The 27,813-nt window shown below is 42.0% G+C and overlaps 1 protein-coding gene across 8 annotated transcripts in view; it reads right to left on the reverse strand.

The window, feature by feature from the left end:
- Positions 1-27,813, reverse strand: part of LOC148039805 (transcription factor-like protein) — a 149,544-nt gene that overhangs the window by 75,593 nt on the left and 46,138 nt on the right. For all 8 annotated transcript variants that reach the window (XM_087694113.1, XM_087694104.1, XM_087694122.1 and 5 more), the window contains 4 exons: positions 22,290-22,373; positions 22,103-22,192; positions 21,909-21,994; positions 21,723-21,813 (listed from right to left, as the gene is read on the reverse strand). In XM_087694113.1, coding sequence (XP_087550239.1) covers positions 21,723-21,813; positions 21,909-21,994; positions 22,103-22,192; positions 22,290-22,373 — 351 coding nt within the window. The remainder of the gene's footprint in view (positions 1-21,722; positions 21,814-21,908; positions 21,995-22,102; positions 22,193-22,289; positions 22,374-27,813) is intronic.

Below are 27,813 nucleotides of genomic sequence, written 5' to 3' on the forward strand. Positions count from 1 at the left end.
TTGTGCCACCTGTCTCGCCACCTCTATCCCTACTTGTGACACCTTAACAGTGCCACCTTGTGGCTCAAGCCACCCGGGCCAGCGTGCCTCCTATCTACGCTTGTTTTTGCAGCACGTTACTGCCCTACATATCCCGAGATACCCACAATTTGGGGCTTTCAATCGAATCGGCCTCCTACACACAATTCAAGTCCGAGGAAGCTAACATTGCACAATTTCTACTAGACTTGTGCAAGAAATTTGGGCAAAAATTCGAGCTGTAAGGTAATAATTTCTTCAATTGAAATTTTAGGAAGAAATTTGGGCCTTTTGACCTACATGCATCCCAAGGCAAGTACAGCAGCATTTATTGCTACTACAATCAGATTGAACAGTAAACTTGGGGGGAATTCAAAAATTTTGGTGAGCATCTGCATTAAATTGCTGGAATTTGTAATTTCGCGCACACGCATTATGAGGCAGGTGTATTACGGCAGTATACAGCAATGCACTGCTGTTATTATTGTGGCTGAGTGCTATTTTGGGTGACATTGCACACACTTTGGCATTTGTGTGACACTTTGGCACCTGTTTAGTAATCCCAAGGGATTTCAAGTACTCTAAGGGATACACACACTATACTTCAGCTTTGAAGTACTTACTGTAGATTTTTGCTCGTTTCTAACAACCTGCCATGTCACGGCAACAATGATCAGTGCAACATCCTTAGTGTCCTCACTTAGGAGGACAAGCTTGATGGCTTCAGCTACCCATTGTGGAGTTTTATGGTCCACAACCTCCTTTTGCCACAGATTTGTGGGTCTGTGTTACATGTGACTTGCTATGACCAAGAGGTCTCGCACCTCAAACACCTCAGCATCATGCCTAAGGACAAGTTGCTGGTGTTGCTACTATTGTAGCTTCTCATCCCCCTCCTACGGAGAATCAAAGAAAATGAAATTCAAAGGATGCTCATGCACTTTCTTTGATAACATTGTCAGTGAAAAGGGCTATCATTTCACACATTCAGTCTGGCAAGACCTCAAAATTAGCATAGGATATACTTGAGTATATGTTTGCTACCCGCAATGAGACCACGATCTCCTATCTTCATAAAGATTTGGTAAATGTAAATATGGATGAGGATGATAGCATGACATATCACCTTACTCATATACAAGATTTGCATAAGCAGCTACTCAATGTTGATACAATTATTCAAGATACTAAATTGGTGAATATCACCCTAAACTCTCTTCCAAAGTCATATCTTGGTTTTCACACCTCTTTGAGTGGGGGAGGGGGAGGCACGTGCAATAGCCCCTTATGTTTGTGGAGTTGGAAGGCCTCTTGTTGCAAGAGGAGTAGACTCGGAAGAATGTTGCTTTGTATTCAGATGATGTGGTTATGCTTTCCAAGTTTATAGTAAGGGTAAGGCCAGGCAAAATAAAAAAATCAGCAAAAGGGCAATGCTTGCGAGCCATCAAACAAGGCTGTCCAAGACTCACATAAGTCTAAAAAGAAGAAAAAATACCATTATTGCAAGAAGCTAGATCCTTATATTGATGAGTTCCAAAAGAGATTGGCTAAGGAGAAGAAAAAAACTCTAACTTGGCTGCCCAAGAGGCATCAGCCAGCAAATAGAGGAGGATTATGTATTCTCACATGCAGTTATGATACTTCTATGGCTGATTTAGCATTTAATGCTATTGAAACACAACAAACAATATTTTGACAATGGTGCTTCAAAGCACATCACTTCTAGAAAGTGTTTGTTTACTTTTTTGCATTCAGCCCCTATTGAACAGCGTGCCACATGTGCAAACAGCAACGGTATGATGTTTATGGCACTCAGACAATCACTATTACAGCTGTAGATGGTTCAGACTTCATGCTTCTAGGTGTATTATTTGTGCCTAGCATTACAAAGAACTTGTTGTTTATTTCAGCTTTCAATAAGCATGGCTTTCAAATCATCTTTGAGGATGACAAATGTATTGTTAAAGATAGAGAGATGGACTATACACATGTTGTCAAGCACCCTACGCAAGGGTTTATTCTTGTTAGACACTTATGACCGACTCATGATACTTTAGCAGTCACTAGTCTTACACCCACTATGCAAAATACGGAGCTTTGGCATGCCCATTATGGACTTTGGGAGTTTGATGACCCTTGAGACGTGTTATATAGTAGATGCATTGCCTCCAGTGGAGGCTCCACCTCCTCATGCATGCAAAGGATGTATTTTGGGCAAGATGCACAAGTTTACCTTCAAAAAGGATGGCGTAGTGCATGCTGTCCAAAAAATGCAGCTTATTCACTCCAATGTTTGTGGTCCCGTGAGGACACAAAAGGATGGCGTAGTGCATGCTGTCCAAAAATGCAGCTTATTCACTCCAATGTTTGTGGTCCCGTGAGGACACATGAACTTGGGGGTCACCTTTATTTTGTTACATCTATTGATGACTACTCGAGGTATATATGGGTGTATGGGCTGAAGGCTAAATCTAATGTATTCATGCATTTTAAACATGTTGTGGCAAAGCTTGAGACTAAAACTAGTTTAAAAGTGCAGACACTTCACACACATAGAGGAGAGAGTACATGTCTCGTGCATTTGAGACATATTTGTTGGATCATGGCATTACGCATCAAGCCACTATTAGAATGACTCCTTAGCAAAATGGAGTTGCTGAAAGAAAGAATCACACTCTCATGGAAATGGCTCATTGCATGTTAAAAAGCAAGGGGCTGCCACATAAATTTTGGTTGGAAGGGCTTTAGTGTGCTAATTATGTATTGAATCAAGAACCTACAAAGGCTTTGAAGGCAATCACTCCGTTTGAGGCTTGGCATGGCAAGAAAACCAAAGTTGACTACTTTCAGATGTTTGGTTGCATAGCCTATGCAAATGTCTAAAAGAGCTTCGTGGGAAGATTGATGGTAAGGCTATAAAATGCATTTGTATTGCCTAGAATTCGGAAATAAAAGCTATCGCATGTATGACTCACGTACGAAGAAGGTATTTGTCAATAGGAATGTCATATTTGTTAAAAATGTAGCATTTTCTCATAACCAGTTTCAAATGCCAACCACACATGACATTGGTGATGTTTTTGAAGTAGTTTTACCACTTTCTTTGGAGCCCGTGCCTATTGTAAATGGCAAAACAGATCTGCTACAGCAAGCTGTTGCTGTTGGATATGCTCCCAAACAACAGTGTATTGATGAGGGTTTGCCACATGCAGTGGAGGCAACAATTCAGCATGAAAAAGCTGTTGTGAATGCAGCAAAAACAGTCCCAAGATGGCTATTACAAACTCTCCACGATAGTAAAATGCATGCCCCATTACCTCAACATACTAGATGCAAGCTACTAGGCATGCAGCACATGATGCAAGGGGGGGAACATTTGGCTAATATAACAGAAGTAGATGATTGTGACGAGCATGTGTTTATGAACTCATTGTTAGATGATGATGAGCCTACTTTCTTGCATAAAGCTCAACGAGATATACATTGGATGCAAGCCATGCAAGAGTTAGACTCCATTGCCACTAACTCTACATGGGATCTTGTGGATCTACCACCTAGTAAGAAGGCCATTGGCACTAAGTGGGTTTTCAAACTCAAATGTAAAGCTGATGGTACAATTGGTAGGTACAACATGCAATTGGTTGGCTATGCGCAAAAGAATGGCATAGACTATGAGGAAACTTTTGCTCCCATATCCCATATGAGTATGGTGAGATCTCTAATTGTGATGGCTGCGCATTTTGGTTGAAAAGTACATCAATTGGATATTAAAACAACATTCTTGAATGGGGATTTGCATGAGGATGTTTATGTGTTTCAACCTCCAAGGTTTGAGATTAAGCGAAAAGAGCACATGGTCTACAAGCTACATAAAGCTCTTTATGGTCTTAAACAAGCTCCTCATGCATGGTACTCAAAAACTAAAGCATATTTGGCCAGCAAAGGGTTCAGAAATAGTCCAACTTCCCCCACTCTATACATTAAGAATGAAGGAGGGGCTTGTTGATTATCATTCTTTATGTGGATGGCATGTTGCTCACTGGACCTACAGATGAAAAAATTACAAATTTTAAGGCCGATCTAAAACATGCATTGGCTATGCCAGACATGGGCTGTCTACGCTACTATTTGGGGATTCAGTTCACCCAAAATCAACATGGTATCATCATGTCATTGTCATTGTATGTGGATAAGCTGTTACATGGGTTTAATACGCAAGACTACAAACCTATATGCACTCCTATGGAGCCAAGCTTAAAGCTATCTACGCATGATGGTGAAGAGATACATGATGTTGCAATTTATAGCTAGGCTATTGGCTGCCTTATTTACCTTTGCAACACACGTCCTAAGATTCAATATATAATATCCTAGATAAGCAGATATATGCACAACCCACGGACCACACATTGGCAAGCTATTAAGCAGATCTTTAGATACTTGCAAGGTACTCAGTCACATGCATTATTATTTCCCAAAGGAGAGACTTGCACTTATAGGCTTACAGTGATTCAAATTGGGCTAGTGATGCACACACTAGGCAGTCTACTAGTGGACACATTTTTCTAGAACATTCGTGCATTTCGTGGCTAAGCAAGAAAGAGCCTACAGCGGCTACCTCGTCTTGTGGGGCTAAGTATAGGGAAGCCTTCATAGCAACAATCAAATGTGTTTGGTTGCACAGATTGTTGGCTAATCTACATATATCATTGGAAGGTCCTACACCATTCTTTCTAACAGTCAAAGTGCTATTGCAATAGCACATAATCCTGTGTTTCATGCTCGCACAAAACACATTGAGATGCATTATCACTATATCAGAGAGAGATGTTATGCAAGAGAGATTAGCTTGGTGTATGTACCGACACAAGAAAATGTTGCAAACATTTTCACCAAAGCATTACCACATGAGAAATTTGAGGCTTTTTGAAAGTCCTGAAACTTATTACCCTTTGGTGATTGATCATCCTTGTACTTCATGACATTGGAATTGTAGAGAGGTGTTAGAATTTGGCATAACTAGGCAGTACCCATTCATGAGGTGTGGACACTTATAAAACTACCAATGTAGTATTTGTACCTAGTGTCTTTGGACATTTAGTTAGTGATACTAGGAACTAGAGTAAAGTTAGCCTAGTTAGTTGGTGGAAGGTTGAGTAGGTCAACTTATGAACTAAATTAGGTTTTACTTTCACTCTTTCAATTTAGTTCAGCAAGTACACTCTACACTCTTGCTGCAACTCACTCATTGTCTTTGTCTCATTTCTCTCTCCTCTATTGCTGGTCCTATTTTCTCACAAGAGAGAACTCTTGCAAGTACACAACAAGCTAAACAGATTGATGTGATAGTTTGTGATGAAAATACAAGTGTTAGGGCCTAAATATATAGGCTGAGGTATTCACATATACCTTTGACCCTCGTTGAATACTAAGTGGCATAAAAGGTGTTCACACCTAAACATATACTTTTACACAATAATCCATGTCCACACACGGGGATAAATAAATCTAACAAATCCCCCCCACTTGGGTCACGGGTGGCTGAATCCGTGACACAAAACATATGGAAAAAGGAAAAGAAAGGGTCTTACCTCTAAGAGGCAATGTCTAATCCTGTACAATGATTTTGGAAAGGAGATATATAAGAGAGAGAGATGCACCATGAGAAAGATCGGAACATGGTCTTCCAAAAAGCTTAGGGACCTGAAGTAAGGCATGGTTTAGAGGTGGGTGTGCATGGCTCAAAGACTAATCAAAAGTCAATATGGCTTGGAGACACTAGGCACATGATCAAAGACCAAATACATGGGTAAAGCTTTCAGAATCAACTCAAAGATCATGCGGTAAGTGGTTACAATCCCCCTTGAAATGTAGCTCCTAATAATAGAATCATAAAAGGAAAGTATAAATCTTTTTGGATAAAAATCCAAGCAAAGTACCCCACATAGTAAGTGTTTAGAAAGGTCTTAACACATGCATTGGCATGGTCAGTGTCTACTTCCAAAACACATTTATTTTTTTATCTAGGATTTAATTCAAAAAGCATACTAATAGGGTTTATCATTGCCAAGAGACAAGGACCTTATCAGAGGTGGTAGATGGCTCATTAGAGTCACTATTAAATAAGGCATTAGCTTGTCTTGCTACTTATCTTTCTTCTTGTAGCATATCAACAGTGTGGCCAACCCACTTGCAATATCAGAACTTGGGCAGTTGTTTCCTGGTGTAGAAGGCTCTTGGTGCAATGCCAGAGGTTGTTTCCTGGTACAACCCATGACTAAAATGATCAAGATATTGCTTAAGAGTCTCTAAAGGATTGTAGGAGATACTAAACAATTGCATCTTCCTAAATAATTTGGAATTATTAATGTCCCCCGAATGTGGTTTAAAGACCATCCCATATCTCTTTTGTCGTTGTTGTAAGATCAAGGTGATGAAGGTGTCATAGCGGCTGAGCCCAATGATAGCGAGCGCACTTTCATTCTTCTTAAGCCATTCTCATATACAAGAATTTTCCAATTGTGATGCCATATCTCACATCCCGATGGTAGATGCCATGGGGAGGGCTCAAATTGAAAAAGGACGAAATTTTGATGAAGAAATTTTAAGAAAGCAAGGTCAAATTTAAAAAGCACCAATTGCATGTGAATTTCCCCCTTAAGAAATAATTAAGTCTTTATGATTAAAGGTTAAGCAGAAAGAAAAAAATTTAATGTGGCTTATCCCAAGTGAATGGTCATCCACAAGACAACAGGTTGGGAGCTTGACATGACAACTAGTGGATCGATCAATGTTAGCAATGTGGCATGTAAGACTGGCGGGCAAGCGATAGATGTATTCAGCAGTGTGAGTCAAAGGGGACGGGCGGCAATCTCGACATGAAAGACTAGCAATCAAGAGACGATACAACTCATGGGACAAGAAGGCACACAGCAGGCCATGCAAGAAGAGTTAGATTCTATTGCCACTAACTCTACATGGGATCTTGTAGATTTATGACCTGATAAGAAAGCTATTGGCATGAAATGAGTTTTTAAACTCAAGTGCAACACTAATGGCACTATTGACGTGTACAAAGCACGATTGGTAGCAAAAGGCTATGCACAGAAGAAGGACATAGATTATGAGGAAACCTTTACTCTTACATCTTGTATGAGTATGGTGAGATGTGTGATTGCTATGGCTACAAATATTGGCTGGAAAGTACATCAATTAGGCATTAAGACAACATTTTTGAATGGGGATTTACATGAGGATATTTATCTGCCACAACCTCCAAAGTTTGTGATTAAGGGAAAAGAGCACATGGTTTTGCAAGTTACATAAGGCTCTTTATGGTCTCAAACAAGCTCCTTGTGCATGGTACTCTAAAACTGATGCTTAGTTGGCCAGCAAAGGGTTCAAAAATAATCCAATTGCTCCCACTATATACATTAAGAATGAAGAGGGGGAACTTGCTGATTATCATTCTTTATGTGGATGACATGCTACTCACTTGACCTAAAGAGGATAAAATTGCAGATTTCATGACTGAATTGAAATGTGTATTTGCTATGTCTGATAAGGGCTGCCTACACTACTATTTGGAGATTCACGTCACCCAAAATCAGCATGGTCATCATGTCAAAATCACAGTATATGGACAAGCTTTTGCATACGTTTAACATACAAGATTGCAAACCTATGTGCACTCCCATGGAGCCAAGCTTAAAGCTATCTATTCATGATGGCCAAGAGATGTTTGATGTTGCAATTTGTAGCCAAGCTGTTAGCTGTCTTATTTATATTTGCAGCACATGCCTTGACATTTAATATGCAATATCTCAAGTAAGCAAGTATATGCACAACTCACAAACCATACATTGGCAAGCTGTTAAGTGGATCTTTAGATATTTGCAAGGTACTCAATCACATGCATTATTTCCCAAGGGGGAGACATGCATCTACAAGCTTACAGTGATTCAAATTGGGCTGGTGATGCAAACATTAGGCAATCTACTAGTGGACACTATTTCTTTCTGGGCCGCTCATACATTTCATGGCTAATTTAGAAATAGCTTACAGCCACTACCTCATCTTTTGAGGCTAAGTGCAGGGCAGCCTTCATAGCAACAGTGGAAGTGTATGGCTATGCAGATTATTGGCTGATCTACATTCACCATTGGAGGGTCCTACACCCATTCTTTCTGATAGTCAAAGTGCTATTGCAATAGCACGAAATCCTCTATTTCATGTCTACACGAAACATATTGAGGTGCATTACCATTATGTCACAAAGAGATGCTATACAAGAGAGATCAACTTGATGTATGTACCCACACAAGAAAATGTTGCAGACATTTTCACCAAAGCATTACCATGCAAGAAGTTTGAGGCTTTTCAAAAGTCCTTGGACTTATTAACCTTTGGTGATTGATTATCCTTGTACTTCATCACATTGGCACTATAGGGGGGTGTTAGAATTTGCCAATTTTGGGCAATGCCCATGTAATAGAGTCAATGCTCTGTGTGTGTGCGTGCGTGCGTGCGTGCGCGCGCGCGCGCACGCGCATGCATACCTAGTGTCCTTTAACATTACAATAGTGACACTAGGGACTAGAGTAAGTTAGCCTAACTCTATCTAGTTAGTTGGTGGAAAGGCTGGTTAGGTCAACCCATGACTTAACTTAGTGTTGTACTTTTATTCTATCTTTCAATAACTTAGTGTTGTACTTTTATTCTATCTTTCAATTCAGCAAGTACACTTTACTCTCTTGCTTCAGCTCACTCACTATCACTACCTCTCGTTTCTCTCCCTCCATAGCTGGTGCATTTCTCACAAAAAACACAAATCAAGCTGATGCTGAAAACTTAAAAGCACAGCAGCTGGAGTAGGTATGTGGTAATCAAGGCGGCCTGACCCATAGTCTTGTGGAGTGAACTAGCAGCTAGGTGATGATGAGGGGCTGAATCAGTAAATGAAGCCTGCAGTGATGATGGCAACAAGCAGCAAGTCTGATCAGCAGTTTGGTGTCACCAAGAAGATTGAGACATTGATGATGAAGTCCTCTTGAAGCTAGGGACAGCAGGTTGACCTGCTTGGGCAGCAAATACAGCAGTCTTGATAAAGTTGACAACAGCTAGAGTTTGTCCAACAATTGCAGAAGCAATTTTGGTGGCTAAAGATGATGATGATGAAGAGTGGCAACAGCTGAAGACTAACTGAGTGGTATGAATTGGAATGCACACTCTCTATTTATTAAGATGGAACCAAGCAAAGTTTAGGGTTTTGCTTATGGGACATCAAAGCACACTTGCATTTCAGTTGTGAGGGTATTTAACCAGCTTAATGAAAGGTTTAATGTTAGTGCACCATTTTGAACTTAACACCCACTATCAGGCCCAAAATGGAAACCAAGATGGATTACCAAGCAAAGCTCACCCCATTCACCCTAAGAGGTCCCACCCCAAAGCAGCCAAGCCATTGGTAAATGGGACATCGATTGCCAAAGAACCTACCAAGACTATAGTGGCAATGGTTATCTTCCCTCCTGAGCCCAAGGGGCCACCCTAGAGGTGCAAAGGCATCGGACAAAGGGTGCACATCAGCCGCCCATGCCCTATCACAACCTACAAAGGCAATGTATAAACAACTTTGAACTTTTTTGGGGGGGAATTTTTGCCCATTCGGAGAAGGGATGGTTGGCTCACAAATCACAATATAAAGAGCATTTATACATCCACCCACAAGGGTGTCAATGATGAAGGACTCAAAGGCATTGCCATACATAGGAGTTGATTGCTAGCATTATTGCTTGGCCCCTTTGGACTGTCATGTGCAGTCATGTCATTGATCTATAAGACATATCTGTTGTGGAGTGTCTCTCTAGGATCTAGGCATAGATTATCCACACACTCCAGTAGGGATGGGAAAGACCACAAGCTGATTTTGAATGGAAAGACCACAAGCTGACTTTGAATGTATGAGGAGGATGAGAGCCGTTGCCATTCACATGTGGGACTCTAGCACCTTCTTCCACCTTGAGTCATCTAAGGTCTAGCATTACAACCATTGAACTGGTTGTTTATCCAAATAATGGATATATCATATAGAAGTAGTCCTTCATAGGGCTTTTGTAGTTTCTATTCTACCTCATAGGAGTTTTTCCCAATGTGTTATTGATAGAAATATCTTTCCTTCTTTTTTCTCTCTCTTTTTCTTTTTTGTTTTGTGGGAGTGGGCGCATTGGTGTTTGGGGGGTGGGGGTTAAGTATTGTTTCGCTCCTTCATTTCTATTTTTGGCTTCTAATTACAGCCCCAAAAAGGCCTTCCAAGCGCCTTCTAAGAGAGTATCTTTCCTTCTTTTTTTCTCCCTCTTTTTCTTTTTTGTTTTGTGGGAGTGGGCGCATTGGTGTTTGGGGGCTGGGGGGTCAGTATTGTTTCGCTCCTTCATTTCTATTTTTGGCTTCTAATTACAGCCCCAAAAAGGCCTTCCAAGCGCCTTCCGAGAGAGTCGGGGCACCACCCAAGAGACTTTAGTGAGCGACACTCTAGACACTCTATGCATGTATATATGACATCGACTCCATCCATTCATCTACTCCCACATTCATTCCTTCCGACATTCTGTAACTCTCTTCCTTTCCACTACTACTCACACCCCACCCGAGGGACATTGTAGTTTGTGGTCTACATCTTTACCTGCACCAAGCACCTTATCTTCCACACATTCCAAGCTGCGTTTTGGGCTGCATATGCTCTTCCTCCACCTGGCAAACCATCTCCACCATCTAGCATTAAATTGTACCTACATTTTCGGTTGCAAATTCTCTTAATCCACTTGGTGACCATCATCCTCATTTGGCGTCAACAGACACATGTTTTTGCTACCTACATCGTAACAGTGCTTTCCACCTAGCATCCACCTCTCAAGCTGTGTTTTGTGATCTAACACCTCCCTGGCATCGACAATGGCTTCGGCAAGCACCTACTATCTCAAATACCTATGTTTTTGCAGTTCCTACTCTATCAAGGGTGGGCTTGATTTCCTCATCTAGCAAGTTATCCTTCCAATCCTCATCTTTCGAAGTACGCATTCATAGCTGGTGATCTTCATCCTCAACTCCAACAGCACTAGAGGACTGCATTCCACTCCCTCCACAGCTGTCCTTCTCCTTCAACATACATCTTCGACATCCGACTACCACAGGACTACATTTTGCCCCCTTCACTATTCATATTCCCCACAAGAACTACCGCCTAATTTAGACAAGACAATGCAATCATCTTCAGCGCTTCGAATCTACTATATCAACTTTGTTCACTTAGCATGAGTCAATGTTTCATCTTCTTTTTCTTTTGTGTTTTCTGAGTTTTTCTTCTCTCTCATTGTTTGTCGTAAACACTCTGTCTTTCTCCCCGCAAACCCTACTCTCTCTCTGGTTTGCTTTCACAACAATCATTTCTTAACAAGGTATCAAAGCATACTTCTCTTGACATGGTATCAGGCATACCTCATTTCTTGACAGGGGGATGGATGGTTGAGGCACACTTGTCTTCGATCCACTCTATTGTGGAAGATCTAAAGGTCCATCCATGTGCATTTTGTGAGAGTGCACAATGGAAATGAAACACCAACACAAAGAGAAACAGAGACGCAGACAGAACCACAGAGAGAGAGAGAGAGAGAGAGAGAGAGAGAGCAGAAGATGAAGAAAGTATATTGCACTGACTAAAGAAGAATGTTTATACAAAGGGGCTGGACTGATCAGTCCCTGCACGCAGCCCATAGTGTCAATAAGGGCACCAGATCAAGTTGATGATGATGGCAACACCATGCATGGAATGTCAGAGTGTTGGAGTGTGCACCTACATATGACAGGATGAAGACTAGAGAGAGTGTGTATGTCAAGTGGGGGAGGCATGCTATAAATAGCCAATAAAGCCAATAACAGACTGACCTACACTAGTAGGTGCAATAAATGCTGGCCAACCAATATTTCATCCTGATCACACTAGAAGAAATGCTAGAAAAATACCAGGAGACCATAGAAAAATCCTGAATATGGTGGGGACAATGTCCAGCAAGTAGAGGCAGACTGGAAAAGGCGAAAACTAACCTAGGAATGCACATAAGCAGCCAACAATTGAAGGAAATGCACCTAAAACTACCAAAGCTCCTATGTCTCTGACAGTCTCTGACAGACTCTGACAAGAGCTCACAACCAAGAGATGACAAACTGTCATGAGTAACATAGACAAGCTAACACCCCCTCTCAGATCCTGGAAGTGTCTAAAGACCCAACAACAACATGTGATGAAGCATACAAGCTCGGGGTAAAGGCTTCATGAAGAGATACGTTGCGTTGTCCGCGCTGTGAGACAATAGACCACCACTAACTCAAAATCCATGATCCGCTCTCAAACATAGTGATATTGAACCTCAATGTGCTTCATGTGAGCATGAAACACAAGGTTCTACGCGCCAGAGCTAGAGCACTCTCTTTGTCCACATGCAGCTTTGTATAACCACGCTAGGAAAAATCTCCGTCAACATGTAGCAAAGCCAAACCGCCTCCTTAGCTATAGAGCATAATGCACGATACTCTACCTCTCTAGAAGAAAGGGCCATAGTAGGCTGCTTCTTACTGCTCCACGAGATTACTCCTGATCTAAGGGAGAAGGCATAACCTGCAGTAGACCGTCTCAAATCCACATCACTTGCCCCATCAAAGTTGCTCCAACCAGAGAGAGTAGCCCCCTCTCCATACATGATCCCATAGAATTGGGTCCCCTGTAAATAAGGAAGAACATGCAAGGCTGCTCTCCAATGCTCCTAAGTGGCAGTCTTCATCAAAGAAGACAACAAAGCCACAACAAAAGAAATATCCGGCCGATTATGAATAAGCCAGATGAGAGAGCCAACAAGACACCTATAATGGGTGGCATATGTGAGGGGATCTTCTGTCCAAAGCTTAGACTCTAGGTCCATGGGGCATGAAATACGCTGACAATCGGCTATACCAAACTCCGAGAGTAGCTCAAAGATGTACCTCTGCTCGAAAATAAACATGCCTTATGCCATCTAATAGATCTCCAATCCTAGGAAGAAGTGCAGAACCCCGAGATTTGTCATGTCAAACTACTGTCTCAAAATCTCCCGAGTCCGATTAACCTCCTAAGCATAGCTCCCTATGATCGCAAGATCATCCACATACAATACAATCAAAAGATACCTATCACCCTCAACTTTGTAGTATATGTTGGGGTCACGAGCTAATCCATGGAAGCCACTCTGTAGAAAGAATCAATCAATCCATTGATACCAAGTTCTAGGAGCCTGCTTCAGGCCATAGAGAGCCTTCCGCAATCTATAGACATGGTCCTCCTTCCCCTGCACAAGAAAACCTCAAGGCTGTGAAACATAAATCTCCTCGCAAGGACACCATTCAAGAAGGCAGACTTGATGCCCAGCTAATAAACGGGCCAACCGTGGTGGGCTGCAAGAGCCAAGATAGCTTGAATAGTAGACCTTGGAGCCATAGGTGCAAAAGTCTTAAAATAGTCCAAACATGCCCTTCAAGCAAAACACTTGGTAACAAGCCTAGCTTTGTGCTTGTCCAAGGAACCATCTACAAGATACTTGATCTTCCAGACCCACTTCACACCTATCACCTTCTACTTCTATGGACGTAGAACCAACTCCCAAGTCCGATTTTCCTTGATAGAATCGAGCTCCTTCTACATAGCCTGACACCAAATATCCTGTGCAAGAGGCTCCTCAATTGTAGTAGGCTCTCTATCATGAAAAATGTGTGATCTAAGAGCATAGGTCACACAATGAACTATCCTATTGGGCCTGTAAGCGAGCTGATCTGCGTGGACCTGTAAGAGAAGAAAGAAAGTGAGAAACACTTGAATCTTGCATGAACCGTCTATACCAAAGAGGAATCTGAATAGGCTCATCCTGCTACAAGACTCAGTAGCCTCCAGTACCTGCAACACACTTATCTGTGTATGGGACTTCCCCTTACTAAGAGAAGGTAAATCTTCTTTGTCAGAAGAAGACTCCCTCTCTGATGACCAAGCATCCCTACAATAGAACCATCAATAGGATCCTCAGAGGCCACAGCCTCATTAAGATCACGTCCCTACTCACATCAAAGGTCACATCCCTGTTGATAGCCCTTCGTGGTAGTGTTGTAGCCCACAAACATAAGCTTCTTGAACTTCAAGTCAAGCTTCGTCTTCTTTTTTTTGTCCACATGGACAAATGCATCACCCCCAAAGATGCGAAAGTGAGACATGGAAGGCTTCCTACCAAAGAAAGTCTCATAGGAGGTCATGTCCTAGAGTGTAAAAGTTGAGGAACGATTGCAAATGCGAACCGGAGTAGCTGCCACCTCACCCCAAAGGGAATAAGGAAGAACCCTATCCTCCAACTGTCAAAAGATAACGTACCAGCAAGACAGTAGGGCTTTCGGGGAGGAACACAAAGTGAACTCGGCAAACGTGGAGAAGAGAAGGGAAGAGAGAAGAAACTCTGATGAATGGAACGATGAAGTTCTGAACCATGGAGTGAATGTGATAAAGGGAACAAGGGTGCTGTAGCACAAGGAAGATGATGAAGACAGCCACAAACTACGAATCGCAATGTCCTCCTGAAGGGGTGTGAGGGTAGTGGAGAGGCTAGAGAGAAGAGATGACGGACTGAATGAATCAGCCGTAAGAAATGAATGAGAGAGTGGTCTATAAATAGGCACAGTCAGTCTAGGATGGCGCCCCTTTTTGGGGCTGCAAACCCTAAACACAAAACGCAAAAACACAAAAACGCAAAAACGCAAACTGCAGGTGAAGGGTGAAGGGTTTCTCAACACCCCCTCTCAGGCCCAAAAAGGGGAACAAGAGAAGAGTGAGGTGGAGAGATAATGCTTATGCAGCAGGTGCCACTTGGACAGTGTCCCTCGTGGGGAAATTGTTCACTTGCCAAAGCGCCCTAATACAAAGATGATGAAAATATGCAATGCATAGGAGAAATGTCAGACTTTGTGTAGTGCCGAGAACCATAAGGATATGCCCGTACTCAATCTCGGGAGGTGGCTCCATGCTGACCAAGTGACCAAGGCAAGAAGATGTAGAGGACCCCTAAGCTCCAAGATTTCCACCAAAAAGGAAACCTGCAGTAAAGACCAATAGACAGAGTGAACTGGAGAACCCGAAACACAACCTTGGGAGAGAAGCCACTAGCTCCGTGCATCCATGCTAGAAGGAATACGAAGGCCTCGTCACCAAGTCGCGGCTGAACCTCTGAGGTCCCGATCTAGGTGGTACCTGAAGATCCTGGGTATCAGGAGAAGAGATGACTCGTCGAAAACAGCCACCCCAAGAAAGTAGAGGCTGGGTGAAGAACTTCATGTGGAGTAGGTTCCCCCTCTGAGGTGAGAGGTGGAGGGGCCCCCGCTGAAGTCGAAGAAGTAGATGCCCCCTCTGAGGGCAAAGAAATAACATCCCCCTCTGAAGTAGATAGGGAATCCAAAAACTCATGGATCACGGACTTCAAAATGTCTAATGATGAAGGAAGTGCCGCCGGTCATGCTGAAGAAGGTATCTGGGGTGCCGAAGAGCTCCTAGAGGTAGCCTCTCGAACCTGAGTAGTCAAGGGTGGGGAAGGGTGGGGCTCAAAATGAGCAAGAGGTGGGCAACAATCGCTGTCTCTTAGTGGAGCAGACTAGGTAGCCGAAGAAGAGGAAGAAGTCGAGCAGCCACTGTCTCTCGAAGAAGCAGACTGATAAGGAGACGGTATCAAACAATCACTGTCTCTCAATGGAGCGGACTGCAGATCCGTACGTCGTCGAAGCCACTGTACCTAAAAATAGGTGGGAGAAGACTGCCACTGGCATTGCGATGATCTCCAGGAGGTCGTAGCGCCAATCGATCCTCCATGTGCTGAAAAGGACTTAGTGCGCATCGAATGTGTCTTATTGCCTTGAGCATAGTACTCTGATAGCCGATACAGAACGATCTTTGTGGCCCAGAAAGGAGAGGTGGCACAAGGAGTGCCCGATGGAAGACACATGTACTCCGGAGGGGTGGGGAGCAAAGGTCGATGTCGACAGTCTTCGGTGGGATGACCATTCGTGCCGCAATAGGAACACCCAGTAGACTGGTCATCTATTGGTAAAGAATCCATGGATACCAATGTGCCTTGCTGAAGAAGGAAGAGGTGGAAGAGGTCAGCCACCATAAACCACGAACCATAATGTCCACCTCAAGGGGTGGGAGGGTAGTGGAAGGGCTGGAAGTGAGTTACCAATGGGAGGAGGATGTGACCAGCAATAAGAGATTGCAACCAGTTGAAAAACGCAGGTGAGGAGAGAGAAAGACTAAAAACGCAGACAGGACAGCCTGCATAAAGAGAAAGACTAAAAACGCAGGAAAAAAACAGCAGCAGCAATCAATATGCTGAAATCGGCTCCGAACAATGTGTCGTAGGCTGGAAATAGGCGCCAGACTGTTGTAGACAACAATGGCCAGCTTGGACCATGATGTCCTCCGTGTTTGGGGTGTGGGCGGCAAGCTGAAATACCTGAAATCTGCAAAAACGAGATTGTTTTCCAAACGGAGAGTAATCAGCAATAGTCGTTCTCCTGTAAACAGCTACAAACTGCGGGTGGAAGGCTAGAAACAGGCGCTAGACTATAGATAACAGCAAGAGACAGCTAAGACTGCAATGTCCTCCGCGAAAGGGGTGTGGACAGCAAGCTGAAAACACCTGAAATCTGCAAAAACAAGATTTTGATACAACGGAAGAAGAAGAGAAGTAGATGCCGAACCCGCCACCGGACTTTGCCTTCACTGGAGTGGAGGATCTTCATTGCTAGGTGAGCAAAACCAGGCTTTGATACCATGTCAAAAGATGACATACCAGCGAGATAGTAGGGTTTGTGGGGAGGAACACAGAGTGAACTCGGCAAACATGGAGAAGAAAAGGAAAGAGAGAAGAAACTCTAATGAATGGAACGATGAAGTTCTGAATCATGGAGTGAATGTGATACAAGGGAACAAGGGTGGCGTAGCACAAGGAAGATGATGAAGACAACCATGAACCACGAACTACAATGTCCTCCTAAAGGGGTGTGAGGGTAGTGGAGAGGCTGGAGAGAAGAGGTGACGAGCTGAATGAATCAGCTGTAAGAAATGAATGAGAGAGTGGCCTATAAATAGGCACAGTCAGTCTAGGATGGCTACAAAATGCAAAAACGCAAAAACGCAAAAACGCAAATTGTAGGTGAAGGGTGAAGGGTTTCTCAACACCAACATCAATTGGGCCACCTCTAGTATGGTCCAATTCGCATGCTCCACCACACCATTCTCGAAAGGTTTGTTTAGATCAGAATACTCCACTTGAATACCGTGATCCCTGCAAAATTGAAAAGAGTTTAGAAGTAAACTCTCCACCGTGATCTACTCATACACCACGGACTTTGGAAGTAGTTTGCCTCTCCACCAACACATTTTATTCACTGGATTGGAAGTATGCTTCACTCTTATACTCCTAAAAATAAGGCTACACATAATGACTAAAGTCGTTGATAATTAGCATCAAATACTTGGGCTTGCCAAGAAAGGCCGTACTTAGAGGTCTGCAAAGGTCGACATGGACCAATTCAAGTGAAGTAGCGGTCCTAGTGGAAACTGGATGTGGCTTCCTATGTTGCTTGCCCCTCAAACAGCTAGGGCATAAGGTATGAAGGAGGAAATTTTGGAAGTCCCTCCACCATCTTCTTTCGAAAAGCCCATCAAATAGCATCAATGTTCAAATAGCCATAGTGAACATACCAAAGCAACCCAAGCTCATGGGAAGACCTCGTAGCTAAGGTTTGCTGTGAGCATATAAAGCCCACCCTCTCACGAACCTATCCAAAGAACTGCACCTATGGAAGTATCCTCCACGGTCACTACATCCTGTGTAAAGACAACGTGAGTACCTAGCTGTGTAAGACTATGGACATCAGACAATAGGTTAAAATCCAAATCCGATACATAGGACTCTGACTGAAGAAGATTGCATGTCTCACAATAATGGAATAGTCCCCATGGGAACAGTAGAGCTGTCACCAATGGTAATTGTGCCCCCCTCTATCACTCATGTCCTCAAGCCGATTGAAATCAACCTTCCTCCTTGGATAGGGTGGTAAATAACTTGATTAAGCACTATTTACAACAATTAATAAATTCACAAAACTGAAAAGTACACTTTACCACATAATCTTGGACGTTGGACACCCTGTTGGCTCCAAAACTAGCGCCCCTTTCAATATTTATTTAACTTAATTGAAGAAAAAGTTGATGTACAATGGGATTCTCCCAATCCCTTTCGATATTCCAACTTCCCTTGCTGTTCAAAATGACCAACAAGTCTTTAATCTCTTTTGACCCCTTGATTCAGGTAATCAATTGGCCTTCACTCGCTTTGATGGAGATGGAAAATGCCCTAAATTCAATTATTTGCTGGTCCCTGCACTTGAATAGGCTAAAAACAACTTCAACCCTGTTGAATCCAAGTCTTGGAGCTTCCAATTTCTGATACACTTCTCGAGGCTGCTACTAAATCCTAATTTATGCTGCAAATTAGGGTTTACAACATAGAAATATGAAGTTTCTCAACCTTTGGTGATCTCAATGCTGCAATCTTTGAAGCAAGGATGTAGAAAGGCTAGGAGACGAAAGAGAATGCTGAGAAGAGAGAAAATTCGGACTTTTTTCGCGAAGAACTGAAAAAAAATCTGTCATTTACTACTACTGTCTTATCTCAACAGCTTGTAGATGCAAAGAACTTAAAAAAATCAATCATTTACTGCTACTGCCCTATCTCAACAGCTTGTAAATGTTGTCGCCTACTGTTTATTGATTTTCTCCTGCCCCTAGCTGCCTCGGAAGGTCCTCCAATGGCTGCTAATCAGACTAGCCGTATCTCCTTCCTATCTCTTACAGGCTGAATATACTAAAAATGCCTCTCTCCAGTCTCTAAAGACGTTTTCCAATCTTGCATGGGCATTTTTGACAAGTAGCAACCTTTTCAAATGGTTTTTCCAGCATTATCCATAATTAAATATTACTTTTCAATCTTTAAATACTAAAAATTGATCTAATAATTATTTTTGTGCCCTGAAAAATCATCTGACTGGCCAATAATTAAATTGACTAGACAACTTCCATTCCCGAGTGTCTCTGTGTCATCTTTGACCATCAGATTGGTATTAGGTAGTAGGTACCATCAAATGCCACTTCTCTAGTGTCACCAACTGACACTTATGGCCAAATGAATGACCTAGGCCAACAACTGGCACCAGATACCACCAACTACCTGTGCGGTATAATTTATCACAACTTTCGCCTTTGATGTCCCGTGATTTCCTCGGATCCCCGGCTCGTAAATTTACTCTAACCCCAATTACACTCACACGTGCAATATATACTTAACCATGTAATTAAAAATTAATCCACTTGTTAAGTGAGGTTTCAAAAATACATGTCCTCATGACACCAATCCCATCTATGGATCATGTGAGAAGAGACCCCACTGTACACAAGCCAAGGCTTCTCCTGTGCAAAAGCAACAAGTATTGTATCCTCTTCGGTAAATAGATGCGCAAAGAAAAACTCTATTGTAGCTAGGGTGGCCTTAGAATCTTTCGAATCCTTCTCCTTCAAATTCAAATGGGGGTACTTTTGCCAACACTTTTTCTTGGGATGAGTGCCATTTCCACAGTGTGGGCACTTGGGCTTCTTCTCCTTCTCATCCTTCTTGTCCTCCTACTTCTTTCCCTTGGCCTTCTCCTTCTTCTTCCCTCCACCTATACTTGCAATAAATACCCTAGTGGAGCCAAAACCACTAGTCCCAGCATCTCTCAGTCACTCGTCATGCTCCAAGACAAGCACGGAAATCTCCTCCCATAAGAGTATCTCACGGGTCCTTGATGTGATAAGGCTAGTCTAGAAGATATCGAATCGAGGAGATGACAGCTGAGTCAAAGGATCATAGTCATGTCTTCAAAGGATATCATCCAATCAAGAGAGACAATCTCACCCCTCATATCCCCATCTTAGTGATGTGCTCCTTCATAGAGGAGAAATCATCAATACTAAGCATCTGCAACTTCTTCTCAAGGGAAATCTTGTGGGCAAACATCTTGTGTTGATACAAAGACGCAAGCTTCTTTCACACTTCCGCTGCAATCTTCAACCTACGAACATGAACAAGGACAAAATCTTGCAAACTCATAAAGAGAAAGAATTTGGCTCAAAAGTTCGAATCAAAAATAAGGTTCCAAAGATCGAAGGTGTCGAGTATGCACTCCACCTTACGTGATCACGACGAATAGCTTCAACCATCCAATTTGTCTTCTTTGGGTAAGGAAGGTAAGAGAGGCACCTACACTGAGGGTATCAAGGACGGCACCTTCACTTTGGAAGGAGCATTCTATGACACATGAATGAAAGGGAGATGGGTGCGAATGGGAGACTCCTCTTGCCGACAATAATCGCAATAACTGCCTCTCCGCAAAGGAAAGTATCTAGAAAGAAGCTCCTCCTCTAAGTCATCAAAGCTCATGATCTGGTAAGATATCTTCAATCCTGCAATCACCCAGAAATTTGTGTTATGATGGAAACAACACAGAACGCAAGAGGCAGTCAGCTACAATGACTGTAGATGTGTCACTTGCAAACAGAAAGTTGTCGCCTGCCACTAGAAGGATGTCACCTGCACCTTGGAACTGCGTAGCTGCCAAATGGGGTCAATGGGGTCAACTGGAGATCAAGCTGATGACGCTGGGAGCACCAGCTTCCAAGCACAGAGTGTCGAAGTGTCAGAGTGTGCACCTGCATATGACAGAATGACGACTGGAGAGAGAGTGTCTGCCAAGTGGGGGAGGCAGGCTATAGATAGCCAACAAAGCCAAAAAACTGGCCGACCTGCACCAGCAGGTGCAATAAATGCTGGTCGCACTAGAACAAATACCAGAAAAATACCAGGAGGCCACAGAAAAATCCCAGATGGCAGGGACAATGTCCAGCAGGTAGAGGCAAATTGGTCAAAGCAAAAACTAACCTAGGAATGCACACAAGAAGCCGACAATTGAAGAAAATGCACCTAAACTGCAAGAGCTCCTATGTCTCCATCAGACTCGCCGGAGCTCACAACTAGGAAATGACAGACTGTCATGACTAATTGCTCTGTATCTTATGGTACATTCAGGACAACTTACTGTAACAGCCATGTGTGGTTTTAGGCCTACTCATACACATGCGACTCTATGAAATCCACTCATAAGGTGTTCAGGCCACATATAGAATGCCCTTATAATCTACTGCATACAGTTCGTCACTTTGAAATTGAACCTTGTTCTCCACAATAGTCCATCTTGTGCATTTCAGCTAGCTGACTTCATCTTTCCCAATACTTTTTGTGCCAAAAGCATGTTTATTTCCTGTGCATAAAATGCTTACACTTCCAACTGCAAACATTTAGTAATTCATCCCTAATCCCACCATTTGTGTCAGGTGCAGATGTAAAGAAAATTTCAGCTGTGAAGAATAGATAGTTCCATGGCCTCAAGGACACAGACTTCTGCTGCTTCCTAGTACAATAATGACACTGACCTGTAAACTTATACCTAGTTCTCAAGATCAGAACCACTGGTTTGCTGGGAACCAAACACACCTGATCAGCTGTGATACCACTTGCAAAAGCTGTGCCAACACTCTCCTTGTTTAAAACTCCAACAGCAAGGTTGGGGAGTTGATACTCAATTCTGTATATCAACGTTTGAAAAGGGATTAAAAGCAACAAAAAATAAAGTTTTGATGCAGAAGGTTCAGTCAAACAATGACTTGGTACTTAAATTACCTTGCGAAGAGACGAAGAATCTGGATTTGCAACTTAGAGGACGTATATGCATAAAGACGAAAATTTGTCTCTACAATTATATAGCCCTGGCATTACAACATCATGGAATGTGACACGTTCGAAACTATTCAGAAAGAAGAAAAGTTGTCACCACAAACTGTGCTACCAGCTGAAAGTATACACAGAGAGCTTACCTCCACAGGGTGTCGAGCAGAGACTTCAGAAAGGCTTGTCGCAAGGCTGGCAGCTAGTTTTGTGGGTATAAACCAGCGATCCCTCATTCCCTGCATGGTGGAAAACCATATTACTGTAATTTTGTCCTTTTGCCTAGTATCTGAAATCTGTCAGTAACAAAATCATTATAACTGAAATGGCTCTGACCTGTTGAAGCTGCACTAGCCCTAACACTGCAAGTTCTTCCAAAATCTGCTGTTCTGTGCTTGTGAGTGTATTCACGCTGTAAGGCTGCAACCATCATCAATATATAAAGTGACTGTACAGTAAAATTTGTGAACTCAGAGCACATTCAAATCTTTGACACTGACAGTTCAACATGATTGAATCAACTCCATCACAAAGAGAGTACAGCATGTAGTTACACCAAAAATTTTCAACAAACATCTTGTACTCCATGCAACTATTTGGTTACAAACAGGCAATAGCTAGTGGTAATATGAAAAGACATCTGAATAAACAGAGGGGAAATGTAACATATTCTTGTATAGCTACTCAAAATCACACTAACTTGGAAAAAATATGTCCAAACAATGGTAGACTCTGTAAATATATCACAGTATGACAACTATTTGTTGGCCAATTTTTAAACCTTTACATGGTTACTATAAAGAATTACCATAGGAAATTCATGAAAACCTACTCATAAGACAATCAAATGACCACCGCACTGGGTGCTTCCACCAGAAAATCCATCCCACCAAAGCCCCCCAAATTCCAGGATACATTTGCTTCAACAGGAATTTTGAATGCTTTGGAGACAGACAACGTTGACAGGATTATGGAATCAGCAACAACAACAAACCTATAAAATTCTCACTGTCAGTTATCATTCTCAAAGAGAAGATAATTACAGCTTAGATAGAGAGTGATGAAAATAATATTGATAGGATGTGTGTATGCACAAGGCTTAGTTACATCCACAAAAAGGATAGAGCATTTGGACCAAATGCTTTAGAAATCTATATGATGCGAATGCAATGGAGAACATGTATTAGACAGTGACAAGATGGGCATCATCGACTTCTCATTTCACAGTCTTGACTTGCTGACACAGTGCCACTTGTGGTCCAGCAAATCTCATGGAAGATCACAGTTTTCTCCATCCCTTACTCCCTTAGCCATCAATGTCTGAAGAGTGGTCAGATACATAGCCGTAGAGGAGCCATGTGAGATAGTCTAGCAGTGTTTTAGACCACATCTCCACTTGCCTCCAACTAGAGTGAACACGTGTTGGAGATTTAGAGAGACATGTTGATACTCTATTATAGTTAGGCAGGCCATTTTGTGGCAGCTGTTCTTACAGTGGTCTCTACTTGGGATTGTGCACTTAGTACTGGCCAAGCTTCACAATCTGCATCTAGCTATTGTTATGGGCCTCTACCACAAATAGAAGCTCACGATCGAAATCCTTAGATGCTGTATTGTCTCCATGTTCATGTATGTTTCATGCTTCTCATACATTCTTTACATAAAGGAACCAACAGGCATGTTGATGATCATTAGAAGAATCTACATATTTCACACGCACTCGTCAATGGCTCATGTGTGAGTGGGTGTTAAGAGCATGTTTTGGCACCTCATATATGTTTATACACTGGTTGCACTAGTTTCTGTTCTTTTCATGAGACACTTATTTTGGTTTTATCTTCATCTTCCAGTCCTATGTTCCGCATCATAGACTTGTAAATTGCATCTATCTGAGACCTTGGATGTGAGGCTCAAGAATTGTCATCCTTGGTGTGGATTCAGAGGCTATTACTGTTGATCCTCTTCACTACTACAGTGATGGCTATTCTATCTTGTCATGTTGCATACTAATGGATCTTGTTCCACATCTTTTTTGTTTTTTATGTTCATGCTTTCACCATGTTGTTTTGTCTTTATGCTCATTGGTCTTGTTCCTTCACTTCCACATCATGTCATTCTGACAGAGGCAAGTGCGATTTGGAACAGTCAATCATGCTTTGTCACCACCATCTATTGTAAGTCATCTTTGCTACTCACCAAACTGAAAAAGCAATAAAGCAAGTTTGCTTCATAGTAGACTGTAGTACTTCTAAAATATTTCAGATGATAGAAATGCTTGCCAACACAGGAAAATAAAGATAAGAGCACAATCTCATCTTTACAAGCTTCTTAAGAGCCCACTTGCAATGGTATGTGAACAAACCAAATGCAAAAGGAGTATGTGTAACAAAAATTGATCAACCACAATGCTTTCTAAGCCACTCATACAGCTGAAGAGAGTTTCCAATACCCTCCACCAACAAATCGAGTGTGTAAAACATGGCATCCACACAATATTTGAATAGTTGTGCTCCACAATCTCACCCACACTCCTGCAATTGCTTGCAATTTTTTATAATGACTTGCATTGTGCCTTGTGCTCCAACCTCTACTGTTGCATCAAAAATATACTAAAAGATTTACCCACCCTACATAGTGCACATCATTTAGGAATTATGAGACATGACAACAATTAAAAGACATGACATGTCCCATAAGTCATAACACTATGCCAATTGCAAGCATGTATTTTAAGAGGACATTTACCAGTCATGCAGGCAGCAGACATTATGTCCAAAAATGTCTATTCGCCTAAAAAGGGTTATTTCAGAAAAAGGACAAATCAAGTTGGGAAACATGAGCTATTCAATGTCATCAACTACACCAAACACAGTGCAAGGTATTTATTGCTCAGATTTTGCAAGTTCTTCTTTTGTTTCTCGTTTTGAAATGCAGGTCAATGAATTAAAGTTTATTGAAAGATCCAAACCGAGTATGGAAATGCATGAAGAGATGATTATAGAAAGAGGTCAAGTAATACTTCCACATCTCATGCTTACTCTAATGAACTTGATATTGGCCTTCATCACCACAAACTCAAAATTACACTTCACAATTTCAAATCCAACCCATTTCACAAAACCCTTCCACTGCATATACACATTCATCTATTCCACAATTCAAATCAACTAATGATCAAGTCACTTTGTTTATGAACAAGCTGCCACCTAAATATTTCAATTTTATGCAATAAGCTATCTCACAACCCTATTGAACTCAAATTTTTGTTATAAACTAATTAGCTCTTTATCAGCCCCAAAACTAAAGTATCACCAAACTTTCATTTTTTAAAAATGCATTCCTAGAGATTGTATGTGTCCCATAAGCCAAACCCTAATTGGGAGGATCCACTCATCTATAAGTAGATAGGCTGCCCACCACTCAGTCTACTCCTATTCCACAAATTGTTGGTGCCCATCTCTGCTGTCCACACCTCGTCTATGGAGGATATCTCAGTTTGAGCTGTTGTCTACTATCAGTACCTGCATCCAAACACCTTCCATTAGCTGGCCACTGCTGTTCAGCCAATTTCCACACCAAATCTGGCTGCATTTTACTGCTGTACCCTGTTTCAGCCTGTGTTCATCAGCCTATAGCTGTTGCCTAGTTGTTGTTCAGCATTTTCAGTTTTTGTTACCGCCTAACACTTTTCCAGCCAGCCACCTACGGTTTCAAGCTGTCCAACTTCATTTGGCACTAATCCAAACTTCCTTTATCAGCATTTGCAGCTGCCAAACACATTCCGAATCTGTCCATTGCATTTCAGGGTACGTCAAAGTATGACACTCTCCAGCTCATATTCTCTACCCTGCTCCTAGAGATATAGGAGTTCGAGGTTCAGTATTCACCCTGCATTATATGTTTGATGAATTGAGCATTGTGTTTATTCATTATTCATTCATTCATCTTTAGTGTTCATTGTCTTTGAGTTACCTTAACCCTAGTGAGTTCTTTTATCAATCTGTGCATTGTCGTACGATTGTGTTTGTTATCTATAGACAAGTATTTCCTTACATGGTATCAAAGCTACGTACTCAATGAAGAAACCTAAGCTTTTGATTGGAAAGCTCATTATCAAAAACAATAACTATCAAAGGAAAGATGACTTCAAATGCTGCCACACCACTTCAATCTTTAGTACCTCCTTGCCGAGAACCAACCATGAGGGAGCTTCATAGCTTGCCCAATGAGGTTCCGACATGAGTAGAGAGACTTCTGACTATCATCAAGTCTACGGACCCTTTGAGATTCACAGGCTGAATATGGCTTGATTCTCATGCATCAAGCCCAACAAGCCATTCAAGGTAAACATCTTTTCCCTTTAGATGTTTCACATAAATATGAAGATATTGCATGATCATCAGAGCCTCCATTAGGGATGGTTGGAGAAAGAAATCTAGAGTATGTTCCATTCTTCCAGCCATCCTTCAATGCCAAGTACACAAGTTTCTACTTCTGACCCTTCTTCTTTTGCGTCTACATCCATGCAAGATTTTGGAACAAGTTCGAGGAAGATTGATTTCAGTTTCTCGACTATGAAAGAAATCTTGAAGAGGACCGATTTCTATATGTAAATATAAGAAGAGGTGCATATAATAAAAATTTAGAGAACACTTTTGTAAGTTTTCCTTCTCCCTCTTTTACTTCAATTTTTGTTTCTCAAGGTCAATCTGAAGTTGGTACATCACCTTTTTCTTCAATGTCCACATTTCAATTTCAACCATTGAAATCTGAAATTCAATTTAATGCATTCACTCCCTCCACATCTTCACCGCAATTTCAAATCCCACCCATCCCACCTTTTCTTCCACTACACCCACAATTATATTTATACAATTTTTCACATCACCATTCACCATTCCACCTATCCAACCACACACCACACTAGGGGATACTTCAAACATAGGTACATCCTATCTTTTGCCCATCAAGGTGGTGGAGGTGCACTGCTAGTGGTGCTTTATCTCCCAACCCAACCATCCATGGGGATCTATATGCACGGGTATGCCATTCATGAGTCTCAAGCCCCATCCTATTCTCCCATCTCCTAGATCACCACATAGTTTACCAACATGACAATTCCTAGTGGGCCATCCTATAGGTTTTCAACATGTTGACCATCCCAAGACACCTCTAGAGTCACCATGCCAAGCGCTTCGATGTTGCATGTAGCACCTAGTTACCCCCTTTCTATATGCCACCCACCTATCCTCCTCATCGAGCTATCCATTCATCTACATTAGCCAAGCATGCATTTACAAATAAGATTCGTTTTAATAGGTCTAACTTTACCACTTGGTCAAATGTGATGTGGCATGTCTTGGATTCCCAAGGCTTGTGGGAATTTGTTTAGGGCCAAGAACCCAAATCTAACTCCCACTCATTCTCATATGTAGTAGTTTGCCCTTGGAGGAGCACAAATACCATAGCTAAGTCAAGTTGATGCCAGATCTTAGATATGAATTTCACCCCCAACTATGACACTTTGACCTTGCATCTAGACATTGGGCACCCATCTAGTTGAGCATTATGCTGCAATCATACCCAACGAATCAACCTTGACCATGAGCTCCAAGAGTTCAAAATCACTAAGAGGGCTAATTTGGCTTAGTATCACCAATTGCTCATTGAATTTGGGACAACTAGCTTACCCAAGTCAATTGTGCAAGTCACTTTGTTAATGAATAAATTACCACGTCATCTCACAACCCCAATTACCCACCTTTTATGAGTTTGAGTATCAACTTCTACGTTACGCTCAACTATTTGATCAATTGAAGAGTGCGAGAGTAAGCACTCAAGAAGTGCACACGAGCGTTGA

This window comes from Lygodium microphyllum, chromosome 2 (genome assembly GCF_053477565.2).
Source record: "Lygodium microphyllum isolate KBCC chromosome 2, Lygodium_microphyllum_v1.1.10, whole genome shotgun sequence".
Taxonomy (NCBI): domain Eukaryota; kingdom Viridiplantae; phylum Streptophyta; class Polypodiopsida; order Schizaeales; family Lygodiaceae; genus Lygodium; species Lygodium microphyllum.